The sequence below is a fragment of the Castor canadensis genome, chromosome 6 (genome assembly GCF_047511655.1).
Source record: "Castor canadensis chromosome 6, mCasCan1.hap1v2, whole genome shotgun sequence".
NCBI lineage: Eukaryota > Metazoa > Chordata > Mammalia > Rodentia > Castoridae > Castor > Castor canadensis.
Genome location: NC_133391.1, coordinates 129598805 through 129613483, shown reverse-complemented (window position 1 = coordinate 129613483; position 14679 = coordinate 129598805). Strand labels below are relative to the sequence as shown.

Here is a 14679-nt window from a genome sequence, read left to right as displayed (position 1 = left end):
AAAATTGTAGGGTTAAACAAATGAGCTCTTTCATAGTGTATAGTCTCTTAACACGACAGGAAGCTGGTGAGCAGGTGATTAAGCAAGATGGCTCCGGTTTAAAATCAAGTTCATTTTCCTGTGAGTTGTAGAAGGCAAAACACCTTTCTATAACTGAACAAGAATATGCTTCCCCAGTAGTGTTTGAAAATAAAAACCAATAAAAAATAACTACCTGAAATAGCTCCTGATCCACAGCTGGCAAAAAGGCATCATCCATGCAGGGCAGCCCATGGCAAGTAGTTAAGAGTTTGTATCTCAAAAGGGTCACAAGACCCTCCGGAGGTGGTCTGTGGTTTTGTCAAATCCAGCTATTGCCAGACATCCAATCAGTTGAAAGCTTGGATATAAAATGCCCAGCCCTAACTCCACCATTACCTTACTTTGAAATGCAGCAAAACAGAAGAAAATATTGGTTAAAGTTAAGGCACAGCCCTGGGACCAAAGACCTGCAGCTATGTTATTTAAATTTATATATCTTTATGTATTTTATAGTTTTCTTGAATCTTCCATAAACAAGCTCTAAGGTGACAAGACTATATTACAGAAGAAAAGAAAAATGTACAAGGAGTATGTATACACACCATTCTCTCACCAAGAGTTTCCAAATATATCAACACCATCCCGTCATAGGATGGTGTTTTAATAAGAACTGATAATTTACAATTAACATTACAGTATGTACATTGCAATAAATACATGGTTGTAAACAGACAAACAAGACTGTATTACAGGTAAGGTCATTTGGTGAGAAAAAAATGCATGGCACAAAAAAATAAATAATGCATTCAAAATTCATAAAGCTTTCTGTAAAATCCACTTCATTCAAGTTTTTTCTTTCTTTGTCTGAAATTTGTTCTATCTACATTATTTTCTTGTGACTTTTAACTGATGCACAACAAAATTAAAATAGCATCATTGTGTTCAGTAACTTGCAAGCTGAAATGTACTGGTTTTATGCAAACTTGGACTTTTTTCCCCATACAGTACCCCGATATTGCATTTTCTTATGGCATTTTAGGAAATGTAAAGCCACTTGTATAAGGATGTTCTTTTTAAAGCAGTGTGCATTTGTGAAGCACACTTTGGCAAGAGAACACAGGGTGAGGGGTGGGGGGAGAAGGAAGGAAAGAGAAAGAAGAAAGAAGGTAAGTAGACTACATAGTGTGTTAGTTCCTAACTCTTGGATATAATGCCTTTTCTACAATTTGATTGTCTGTCGGTGGGTATTTTTTACAACATGGTACCATTAAAACCCAGCAAACTGGGAAAAAACCCCACGTCCATTAGTGTAGTTATAAACCCTTTCAGGAGTGGATTTATGACATATTGCTGCTTTTTAATTGTTTTGATTATGAAGATTCCAGGCACTGTGTGGGGGAAATACCAAGTAGGGAGAGGGAAGAAGTGAGAATGAATTGGAAAGGGGAATAAAACCTAGGCTCTTCGCCTTTCCCTCTAGACCTCCCCAGGAACAAAAAAAACTGAACGAGAAACAAGTTCCCACATTCTTGTACAACCATTTGGTCATACATAGACCTCTATTTGAAACATTGCTGTCTGTTTGAACCTTTACAAGGGAAAAAGGGTAGACATGCCACAATCAATTAGCAGATTCTTATTCTGCTTTATGATCAGATAGATATTTTGTTTTTAATCAAAGGAGCATCAGTTGGATTTTAGGAGACTAAATTTGGTACTATGTTCAGCTTGGCTCATTTCCCTGGCTGATGACTAGTAACTAGTCCCCAGAAGCCTCCTTGAGAAATTCTAACATAAATGTTTTTCAGGGTTTGTAATTTTTAAAAATCTTTTACTTATTTTCTATTTAGTCAGATACCTCCTGTAGTTCCTCCCTATGTATCAATTCTTGGATATCAATGTGAAAAATGACTATGTGTTCAAAACTTTTCACAGAAAAAGCAAATCTTTCATTAAGAATTGACTTGAGAAGATAGTCCCTGCTAAATACATGCCCCATGATGCCAACTGCTGCCAGCAGATAAACTCTGAGAATTAATCTTTAAAATTCCAATACCACTCCTGGTGCTGAAATCAGCCAAGCGTCGTCTCGAATCTTTTATTAGGCAGAATCTTTTCACCAGCCCCACATTTTAGATGGGATCACATCACCAGCCCTCTGCTGTCAGCGGTATTAACTGCCCCCCTTGGTGTGCTTTTAGAAGTAGTTCCATCTTACAAGACATGCTTATGAGTCAATGATAAAGCAGTTTCTACGTGTTACTCAGCTATCCATTAAGAGTAGCTGCTACACTTAAGGTCACTCACTTCTCAGGAATGCTCCTCTTATAGTTCTTAATCCCACTGTGAACTCTCAGAAATGAGAGAGCCGTACTGGTGTTAGTTAATATATGCTTTACAGATTCTTCTAAATTGTCTAGCTAGCTGTTAATTTTCTCTGTAGCCTCAGAGAAAATGCTAGTCATGACATACAACTTTGTGGTAGAAATGAATGGAAACACTAATTTGACTATCTGTTTCTTTTCATCAATCAGAATGGTGGTGATATACTTGATAAAACTTCAATCTAGCCAATATGGACAGAGGTTCAAACACACGTTAAATAATAAAGCAGCACAAGAGGAGAAAATGCTTGTCTTACTATAACTGAACAATAAAAATGAGCATGAAATGTCCAGTTATTACAAGGACATGTACTTGTAAATGCGTGTCTCTTGACACAGCAAAAAGTCTGCAGAAGACGCTAAGTAGGAAAATACCTAAAAAAGACTGACCAATTTAGCTACTGGGTATTTATATATCTCCCATTTGATTCAGACAACACCAACTGATGATTGAGTATCTATGAGGCTTGAGACACATTTGACATAACACACATCGAAGTATTACAGAACAAATATTCACTTTGCACACCGTGAAGAAAAACATTATGGAGAGCAACTATGCTGACTGGGAAAGAGTGAAATAAAAAGTGAAATAAGCAAAGACTTACAAAAAGGGTTTCCGGCAACATAAGGTTGTTTTTCTCTTTTAAAATATGGAAGTCATTGGTATATAAAACAATGAGTCACTACAAATCAGTTAATTGCTATGAACTATAAGGTGCAAGTAAAATTTGTCAATTGGATTTATCCAGTGTAGCACAGATTTGTACTGAAAACTTGCAAGTTACTCCTTAGAAAAAAATAACCAGTGGCAGATGAAGTTCTGAACAGAGTTTTCTTTTTTTAAATATAATACCTCAATACATTTAATAATAAAAGTAAGCTCTACAAAAAAATCTGTTTTACATATCATACAAAATGTAGAGGTGAGTGTAGCTCACTGAACCACACTATTCAGTCATGTATCAGGAAGACTTGAAATTAGAAAATTATGCAGTTCCTGTGGCTCATCCTCCTCCTGGGAACAGACGCACGCTCTGTCCTGTTCATGACGTTTTTGTTGCTTCCTCAACTAAGTTCACTCTACCCGTGAAATGCCTTATTACTTCTGAAAATGTTACAAACAAGAAGAGAACCCCCAAATCCAATCCACTTTTGGGCTATCTGATAAGCCACACTACCTTGAAAACATTTTGGAGTTGATTTTATCTGCTTTGTCAGCTCTACGAAGCTGAAATTGTGTTAAAATGCTGTTTGTGAAAATGTCCCCTTGCTCTGATGACATGGAGGTGAAAAAACTGGTTACGATATTCCTGAGCGCCAGACTGAGTAGTCAAGGTCAGTTTTGTTCAACAACGTCCTGGCAGATGATAGTGAGGTGTGACCATGGTTGCGGCATGTGACATGCACTTTGGAAATAATTTTTCTACTTAAAAAAAAAAAAAGGCATGACAAACTTTGCACTGTTACGTGTCAGGAGAATAGTCTTCTATGACACAAACTTCTGGCTGGCTTTCCTCTGTTTCTGCTACTGCCTCCTCTTCCACCTGTTCATCAAGAGGAATTTCAGTGGACTCTGAGTCTTGAGTACACAGAGTCTTGGAGTCACTGCAGCTAGTGTCTTCCTCCACTTGACTTCCACTGTCCTTTTCGGTGTCTGATTCACCATCTTCCTCTAAAGTTAGTTCGAACTGAAATTTCTCAGTTTGACCCTGTCGGCCCTCTTCTTGGTCATCAGGTGCAGGAGAGGGGCTCTGAGGGATTGTGCTCTGGTACCACTCACGATTGTCCTCCAAAGTGTCCAAAATGTCCTGGGCATCAGGATGTACAAGGTCTGCCCACGTCTCCCAGAGTGGATGAACAATATAGTCTATGAAGCCCACCTAGTGAAAAGAGAGAAGAAATCCAATGGGACTAAGAAACAATGGAAAAGGTTAACTAGATGCTGGCCTACAAATGAACTGGACAGAGGGCTACTACACTTATTTTGGTAAAACAGTCTCTTTTTGAGATAACAGATCATGTTAAAGGGTTGCTATTAGCTGGAGAAAGTTAACTTCTAGAGCTCTTAGTTCAAGAGTAGGTTTGCAATGTAAAAAAAATTTCCAGCTATTTACAAGTAGGGTATGCATCCTTGACTTTTTTTAGAATAGTGAATTTGTAGGAAAATTCAGATCACTAAACTAAGCCAAATATTCTTTCTCTGTGTATGAATATACTATATGGGTATAGTCACAATGAATGAATATAATATCATATGAATGCAAATCAGAAGACTGGCAGTTTTTTGGTTCATAAACACTGAGGTAAAATTGAACTTGTCACAAAGAAAGAAATTTTAAAAACCCAGTATCAGAGGTTATATGTGAGTACAAAGTAGTTAAATACTACAACTGTAGCTTTGCTTTCTCTCTCAAAGCTTTAGGTATCATACATTACCTGTGATTTTTCCACAGATGCATTGTGCTTGTCACACATGGGACTTATCTCCATGCCACGCTCCCTTTCTCGGTCTCCCTGGCGGAAGAACTCCTCCATTATCCGGTCTGTCCACTGGCGATACAGCTGCAGAGGCTTTGTTGGGTTGCTCAGATCTGCACAATGCACCATATTCTGAAGGACCTGCAATTGATGGATGCATTCTTTACTTGGCACCTGCTCCTTCTTTTTTTTTTAAATGAGGAATTCACAAGGGATGACCGTGAAACTTAAAAATATGTGTAGTGTAAGATTTATTTCAAATAGCTCAGCCATGATGTGTCTGTGTGTGGTTCACACTTATATTAATAGCTCCAAATTATGCCACTTCTATCACATCTAAGTGTTATAAGAAAAACTCTTTATGTGCACAGTTGATTAATTCATAGGTTGGTTTTCTGGGTTGTTAGGGTTTTTTTTTAATGTATATGCAAATGAAAAGATCAATAGACATTTACCTGATTAATTATCAGGAATAAGAATATGTTTAAATATCCTGACTATAGTTTCTAAAAATATAAATAAGATGGGAGAAAGGAGGAATAAATTATTTATTTCCTCACACAGACACAAGGGCATGTGCACACACATATACACAGAGAGATCACATACACAGAACAAACTCAAATAATGACTTACCTGAATCCTATCAGAATAATTATCAAGAAGAAGAACCCCAGAACTTGTTACTTTCTTAGTTTCAACCATAGTTTTCAAATCAGCCAGTAGATTCATGTGTTTTGACATGTCTGTTGCAAGTACCTTAAAGGATACAGAATATTTTGTTAAATAGGAAAAAGCAGGATTTCCACATGACTTTTTTCCCCCACAATGTGAGAAGGAAATTACTTCACTGAATGTGTGTGGAAATTACTCTATCTTGGGGCAGAGATTTTTCTCCTTTACTGTCAAGTTTTATGGAAGTCAAGGTAAATCTGCACAGTACCCAGAAACTTTAGGTGCTGGCAACCACTTTTGTGGTGAAAAAAGGAACAATAGATAATATCTTTGGGGACAAAGCATCATCACCCATTTTGATGGGTTTTTTTTTTTTACATTCTTTGGATAAGAATCTGGTTGCTGGACTATGACTCAAGGTTAGTCAAGGACCACTTGGGATATTTTAGTTAGTTTTATGCTTCTCCAAAATAGGTAATTCTTCCCTATGTATATACAAAAGCGTAACAGAATACTTTTTAATAACAGGAGATTTTCCTATGTCTCAAAATCAGTCTAAATAATGCACATAGAGAAAAGAATCATAGATGTTTCTAACTAGATGGAGCAAAGTGGAAAAAAATCTACTTGAGCTCTGGCCCACACCCTCTGCTTTTGCCTATTCATCTTTCTTCTGCTACCAGACAAGACGAGCCCAAAAAATAAAACCTGAATGATAGCTCAAAAAACCCAAAACTGAATAATGAAGGTGATCTTATCACTATTCTTAAGTTGAAACTGCTAGAAGTAGGAAATCTATTATAGAAATCCCTGCTGGCAGCAAGGGCAGTTTCTAGAAACACACTTTCTTTTCCTTGACACTCATCAGTTTTAAAAACAACTTGCATCACTTTTTTTTTTTCTTTTTCTTTGCTTTTATCAGCTACTTACAATGTCAATGACCATTTTCCTTAAAGATTGTCTTTGCTTTTTGGTCAAATTCTGGAAAATGTCACAATTTTCTTCCTGAAGCAACTTAAAGCCCACAGCCAAATGATGGTTCTCTAGAACAGAGGAGTCATTGTACATCAAGGCAAGTTCAGAGTCTGAAAGAAAAACAGACAGAAATCACCAATGCTGTTTAATTAGAAGTGTATCTTACTCTTGCAATTAAGTTACCTTCTACAGTAACTCCCAGCAATCAGAGGGATGGTGAGTCTTAAAGACAAACAAACAACAAAACAAAGAAAGTCCCACATTATATGATACCTTGGTTTAGGATGCAATTTCCCCTACATTATGCTGCCATTACCCTTATATGACAATTTGTGGGAAATAATACTGGATAAAGGTCTAAGAACAGAAAGAACAGTGGACTCTTCAGAATGAATCCAATACTACTGGCTTGAAGCAGGACATTTCACTCTGTGGACCTCAGCTTCCTCCTTTCTGAAGTGAAAGAAGTAAACCAGATGATCTGTAACATCTTCTTGAGATCTGCCATAAACTTAGCAGACTATGCTGCTCTTCCTACTTTCTTCCACAGGATAGCTCTGAAAGTAAAGCTTTATTCGTTTTTCTGCACTTCCTTTCTCAAGTATCCTGGCAGTCATTATATACATAAAATTATGTTGCTCATCCATGGCTTCACAGAGACGTTGTGTTCAGCTACCTCCATCCCCTCTCTCATACTACCCCAGACCAGTGTATAAAAGACAGGAAGAAATCCTGCCTCTTTTCTACTCTTGTAAATAATATACCCAGCTCTAGAAAGTACTCACTAAAACAAAAACAAAAAACAAAATTGATGCTTTGTTCTGTTTCCACGTAAGTCATTTGAACAGACTAAAAGCACATATATTTGATCATTTTCTGACTTATGCATAGAAAATACATTTGCAGATTTCTTCTATGACAGAAATACCTAGTGCTACTCATTAACTGCTTTCAAGGAACTAAGGGGGACAGAAGAGGCTGAGGCCATATCGCTCCAGGAGATCCTATCATCTTGACCCAGCTACACAGAAATCAGAAATCTAAATTTCTATTCCCCAGCTATAGGAACAGAGATGTCTAGAGTAGTAAGGAGTGGATGTGTAGGTAATATTGTTTTGTTTTTTTCTGGAAAAAAACAATTCTGCTCATTTTTCTGAAAGGCAGTATCTGGCTAAGTCTTATTTTCTTCCCTGAGGACCAAACCCTTACTTTTAAAGACCCTTTAAAAAGCCTATATATATGCTCTTAGCACATGACATTACTGTGCTTTAACAGCAGAATCATATTAAATAAACATATTGAAAGGAAAGCATAATGCTTTCTAACTGGAGAAGTAATACTGAAGTAATTTATAAGGGGCCTTTTAAGGGATAATATATGTGTAGAAAAGGGTGTTAACATAGGACTTGACTTGGCTTTACAGAAACATTAGGGATTTATATATCCCTTGAAGAAAGATGCAAGACAAGAATACTCAGAATAGCTGGTACTTCAAAGGAGAGGGTGGCCTGCAGTGCAAAGGCTGAATTCTACTCAACATAAGGATGGTTTTTCTTTTTTTGGCAATATTAGGGTTTGAACTTAAGGGCCTCACACTTGCTAGGCAGACCCTCTACCAACTGAGCCACTCGGCCAGCTCAAGGATAGTCTTCCTTTTAGGGCAGATGTCCAAGGGCACTGACTAACCCTGTAGTGGAAAGCAGTTATCTCCAAAATTTAGGAAAGCGTTCAGACTGGCCACAAAGGCCATGAAACAATTCCTTCACGGAATGGTAGTCCTCTATAGCCTCTCTCATCTTTCGGCTGTCACAGGACTGTGGTGATGACTACTGAATAGTACCACTTCCATTTCCATCCTTGAGTACCGGACATATGAATCCTGAGTTTGGAGAAATGGCACTAGAAATAGAGCAACAAGACTACATTTGCTCTTCTGAAAACATTTCCCCAACCTTACAAGCTATATCCACCTAGATGGTGGTATAACTCAGTCTTCAAAAGTCCATTCTACCAAGCCAGCTGCTTCAGGATGACGAGGAACACGGTAGGATCGATGATTTTGGTGAACATGGGGCCATTTGTGCACTGCTTCAGCAATGAAGTGAATTCCTTTGTCAGAAGCAATAGGTAGTGACAACTCTAACAGTACATAAGGTACCCTATAGTTCCAAGGATGATACCTTTGACAGAAGTATTGTGTGCAGGGAAAGAAAACCTATTTCCAGAGAAGGTACCAATTCCACAAGGACAAAATACTGCCCTTTCCACTATGAAAGTAGTCCAATGTGATTAACTTGTTAGAAGGCTGATCATCCTAGAGAATGATGCTGTATCAGGATTCAGTGCTAGTCTTTGCTGCTGGAAGACTGGGCACTCATCAGTGACCGTAGTCAGGTTAGTCTTGATCAGTGCAAGTCCATGTTGCTAAACCCATGTATGCACAACCTACATCTCTAGCACCATGGCCACTTTGATGATGAGTCCATAGTGATGACAGGGAAGGCTGGGGGAGAAGGCTGACTGGTATCCACAGAACAGGTTATCCTACCCACATGGTTAGTAAAGTTCTCATCTGCTGAGGACCCCCATTGGAAAACATTTACATGGGACACATCTATTCATTTAGAGACATCTATCTACATATCTTCTCCAAATTTCTTTGTTATCAATTTTCCAACCATGTCCCTTTCTAAGTCATTGACCATCCAGCTAAACCACTGACTACACTCTATGAATTAGTATATAATCACACTTGTCCATTGCTCTTTCCAAACAAAGTGTACAAGAAGGGACACTGGGAAGATTCCCCCTCACCACTGTCCTATAGGGGGAGCAGGAGGGCTGCAATTCTTCACATAAGTGGTGGCTGCAGACTGTGCACCATCTGTAAACTAGGTTCTCTGGCAATTGATTTTAGAAAATTCCCCATAATACAAAGGTATAGGTTGGGGAAAAAGACAGTATAGCAGAGTGGGGACCATGGATATTTGGGTCACTTCTTCGCATAACTTACTTGTGCATTCAGTGTCTACTTGAGGCTTATCACATGTATATTATTTCCATTTGATGACAGAGTATTGCTGTGCATGCTTACCCTCATCCTCAGTGGTCAGTAATACCTAGTTCATATGGGAAGTTAGATTCTACAGTAAATTGACCATGGCTAAACATTCAGTATCTACTAAGGCCCAGCAGACCAAGAGTTGTCTTTCAAAAGAAGGACAGTAATCTTTGAAAGATGGCAAGGTCTTGCTCCAAAGTTCTAAAAGTCACTTATGGGGCCCGACCCATAGCTCCAATCAACACCCCTATCAACCACTGACACTTTAAGCACTGTGGGATCTCCTGAGTCATGTGGCTCAAGTGCCACAGTAGCTTGTACAGCAGCCTGGAAGCAGAAGCAGATCCTTCCACTCTGGGTCCCACTCAAGTCACTCAGTGATGGAACAGAGGAACACATCCAAATGAGCATACTGCCTCTAAAATCCAAATAAGCCTACAAATGTGCCTCTTTCTTGATTTTAAGAAAAGCAAGATGCAACAACTTACCCTTTACCTTTCAACATGCCCTAACCACTGGACTGCTTGAAATTTTACTATGGTAGAAAACCTCTGAATTTTACCTGGATATTTTTCCCCAATCAATACTCTCCTTTTAACAAAAAGACACTATAAAAAGCTCATTGTAACTCGGCCAATAACAGGTGGACATTCTGTCTTTGAGTTTTACCAATTTCAGCCTTGCAGCTACAAGGGAAAAGGCTTTCCTTCCTGAGATACCGCAAAGCAATTTATGACATTTATGCTATGTTTGATCTGGGAATTCTAATCCCTCAGCTCATCCTTTTCTTTCACCACTTCACCCAGTCACATTAGAAGTAACCTACCAATGTGATTATTTCCTGCATTTTCTAAAAATATTTGAAGTGTCATATTCGAGATTACTTAGTCCATACCATGGATTATTAGTGCTTTCATTAGTACTGGAAATACTCATGATTGTCTCCAAATTGGTAACAGTAGAGTCAATTCTGGAAACACCATAAGCAGTTCAGAAAACTCATCCATAAAATTCTGCTCATAGCCAGGCATCAGTATCTCACACCTGTAATCCTAGCTACTCAGGAGGCAGAGGTTGGGAGGATTGTGGTTTGAAGCCAGTTGGGGCAAATAGTTCGCAAGACCCTATCTCAAAAAAACTCATCACAAAAAAGGGCTGGTGGAATGGCTTAAGGTGTAGGCCCTAAGTTAAAGCCCCAGTACCATAAAAAAAAAAACAAAAAAAAAATCTGCTCATAGTACTATATAACTCTCAATACCAAAATCTGTATTAACCATGGTTTTCCAGATAAACAGAGCCAAGAGGTTACATATAGTTATACATGCTCCTATGTATTTATTGTAGGAATTGACTGAAATGATTATGGCAGCCAAGAAGTCCCAGTTATGCAGTCTACAAGCTGGAGAACCAGGAAAGCAGCAGCAATTTAGCCCCAGGCTGAAGGCTTTGAGAAAGGCAATGAGGTGAGGGAGGTTAGTGATGTCAGTCCCAGTTCAAGTCTAAAGTCCCAAGAATCAGCAACATTGATGTCTGAGAACAGAACATGGATACTGTAGTCAAAATAAGAAAGTCAATTTGCGGATGTGAGGGCGATCTGGCTGCGACATCTGTCACCCCATTGATCGCCAGGGTTGATTCGGCTGATCTGGCTGGCTAGGCGGGTGTCCCCTTCCTCCCTCACCGCTCCATGTGCGTCCCTCCCGAAGCTGCGCGCTCGGTCGAAGAGGACGACCATCCCCGATAGAGGAAGACCGTTCTTCGGTCAAGGGTATACGAGTAGCTGCGCTCCCCTGCTAGAACCTCCAAACAAGCTCTCAAGAAAGTCAATTTGCTTTTTGTCCATGTTGTATTCTATTCTGTTCTATTCAATGACTTGGATTATGTCCACTCACACTGGTAAAGGTGATCTTTACTCAGTCTACCGATTCAAATCCTAACCTCTTGTGAAAACACTCTACCAGACTCACTCAAAAGCACGCTTTACCAGCTCTCTGACCACCCCTTAGCTGAGTGAGATTGACATATAAAATTAACTATCACATCCTCTTAGATTAGAAATTCCTGGAGGGCCAAGACCTACTTTCTCCCCTTTGGACAGCTTGCAGTACTTTTTACACTGAGGGAAAGTAGTAGCTATGTAAGGAGTTCTTGTTGACTGTGTTACATTTTAAGTAGATTTAAAAGAACTTTATTTTAAATTGTTTATTACCAACAGATGCTTTTCAACAATGGGAGAGAAATGTGATATTTTGAAAAGGGGCCTGAAAAATAAAAACAAATTCAAATTTTTTATCAATCAAATTAAAATTGTTAAAAAGCCCAACAAAACTCAGAGCTGGCAAAAGCATGGGGAAAGGGCATACTGTTGGTAAAAATGTAAAGGGTTATAAGCTTTCTGAAAGGTCAATGACGTAACAGATATCAAAATGTAAAGCAAATTAAACTCTAAGATGATCACATAGTTCAAAGCAATGTAAGCAGAAGATGGGCAGCTTAGGATCCATGAATAGGGGTCAAGTTAATTCCATTACTTTTATCAAGGAACATGTCCAACTAGGTTACTGAGGAGATGAAAGTAATAGGTAAGCATCATAAAAAGTATGAATTTTTACATATCTGAAACTGTATGCTTCTGCCTGTGTGTTTATGTGTCTAGAGAAGTCTGACATAATGTTCAATGAAATTATAATCTTTGAGGGAAGAATTTCAGGTTAGTTTTACCCCCCTGTATTTTTCACATTGTTTTGGTTTTATTTACAATGAACATATTATTTTTATAAAAGCTTAATTGATAGATATTTTTTAAAAATTTTAAGCTGAAAAAAAGACATGTATTTATAGTAAGAGAAATATGAAATAATATCTCAAATTGACCACACTTTAGCATTCAAAAAAGGTAAATTCCATGTACACTCTGTGTATCTGCTTGACAAAACACATTTTTAAGAGTAAGTTAAATGCATATTCATTATATCTGTATTGAAGTAAAATTATAATGAGCTTAGAAATCAAACAGATCTGGCTTTGAAATCAGCACCCAACCTCTCCTCTTTTGGTCTTATCTATAAAATAAGAACAACTCCCACCAAATAGTAGTTAGGATTATATGATATTGCTAGCAAAATGGAAATGTGGGGGGTTCCTAATAATGTCCCCAGAGTTTCTTCCACAAGCTGCCATTGGATAGAAAGACAGTAGTGACTGAGTTGAAATCTACATTCCAGGAGCTCTCATCCCAAGAGAGGAAACAGAGGAAGAAGTATAGAGATTCATAGACAGGAACAGACTGCTTAAGACTCCTGGGGAATGAAAGAATGGGACCTATATGTATGGTAAGAACGTCCGTGTGGTGGGTTGGAGCCAACACTAGGCGATGAGGCTGGAACATGTAAGACAGACAGACTGGAGGTATGGACACCAAGTGTAATAAGTACACTCTCACTGTCATTATCGCTCAGCCAGGCTTAGAAAATGACAGCATGCTATGCGGGTGTTGAAGTTACAGGAGACACAAACAGTCTTCAAAACAAAAATTTTACCCTTGAATGGGGAAGGGAAGTTGTAGTTTTAACTTAATATTGCTTCCAAAGCCAAAGGATTAAAAGCCCCCTGGCTCTCTCACATGGCATCCACGCACTAAGAGCCAGCCCACAGCACGGGGCACCATCTCATGCTAGCATAAGGCAAAGCCAGAGTTTTGTCTTGCTCACCAAGTATTTCCAGTGACTAAAATAACATTTAACACTTAGAAGTCTCTCAGTATATTCTTGTTGAATAAAATAATCTCTGTAGTTCTAGCTACATAAACACATTTATTAAAAATCAATTTGTGCTTATTTTGAAGATGCTAGGTATACAGAGGAAAATAAAATTTTCTATATAATCCACTAGTATAGCTATGGAAAATGTACGTTAAAATAAGATTAGAGAAATTAAAAACGATGTATCCCGGAAAAATCCAGCTTCATCTTAATAGGATGTACTGCTTCTCTGCTCTTGGAAACCAAAAAACATATGCTTTGAATATATGACTAAAGTGAATACATCTTTCAAACTTAGGCATCTTTTGTTATAAACAAAAATGAGTCTCTCTCCAAGTAAAACTTAATGCTATTATGTTATGTACTTTTGACATTGTTTTAATTTTTTAGAAAATAAAACTGTGAATTAAATGAGCATTTTGTGATAAATACCTTCTAGCATGCTACATTCAAAACTTTACGATACTATACCATTTTATGGGCTTATTTACCTGCATTCCTTTTAAAAAGACTTAGGCAGCTTTCCACCTGGGATTTCAGTTTCTCTATATCTTGTTCACACTTCCCCAGACTCCCAAGTCATTTATTAAAGCTTAACCTCTCAATGTACATTATTTTAAGAACTAATAAGTGATCTCCACTTTCAGAACCTTCAGGATGCTTACAATGACTGTAAGCACAATTAGTATCAAAGCATTTGGCACCTGAAACTAACAAACGTGAAAACTATTAAAGAGAACTATAATCACAACTAAATAGGAGCGTAACTGTACTGGGAACCAGCCAGGTGAGTGCTAGAGTCTCTTCCACATGAGCCATGTAATGACACATCCCTCAACCTCTCTGTGCTGCTGTAGCCTCCTTTAAATAAGAGGTAACCTTCCAATTATGGAAGGAGATCACCTCAACATAAAAATATAGCAAAGAACTTACAGAGGCAAGACTAATTATCCTTTCTCCCCAAGCAGGTCACCAGACATCTTTGTAGACATTTTTGGCCACTTTCTGTGCATTTATAATCATCCCCTAAATTTCAACCTTAGGGGACATCAAATTTATCTGTGGACTAGGTTGTGCTAGCTTAAATGACAGTTTCCACAGATGCCCTAGTGCCCCCCCCACCTCGAGTTTTCCAGGTGTTAGCCTAAGCTCAATTGCCTTTGAAAGGTTTACAAGAAAAAAGAATAGAACTGGTCCCCGTTATCCTATTATCCTTAAAAAATATTTCAGAGTACTTGAAAGACTGACTTTATTACCAATTGTTTTCATTTGTTCTCTGTTCTTAATTCTGGAGTTAGAAGGGAATGTTCAATATGGTGCA

The 14679-nt window shown here is 38.2% G+C and overlaps 1 protein-coding gene across 19 annotated transcripts in view; it reads right to left on the bottom strand.

The window, feature by feature from the left end:
• Positions 1 to 637: 637 nt before the first annotated feature.
• Positions 638 to 14679, bottom strand: part of Pde4d (phosphodiesterase 4D) — a 1369518-nt gene continuing 1355476 nt past the window's right edge. For all 19 annotated transcript variants that reach the window (XM_074077451.1, XM_074077450.1, XM_074077455.1 and 16 more), the window contains 4 exons: positions 6492 to 6646; positions 5523 to 5645; positions 4845 to 5027; positions 638 to 4288 (listed from right to left, as the gene is read on the bottom strand). In XM_074077451.1, coding sequence (XP_073933552.1) covers positions 3872 to 4288; positions 4845 to 5027; positions 5523 to 5645; positions 6492 to 6646 — 878 coding nt within the window. In that variant the 3' untranslated portion in view covers positions 638 to 3871. The remainder of the gene's footprint in view (positions 4289 to 4844; positions 5028 to 5522; positions 5646 to 6491; positions 6647 to 14679) is intronic.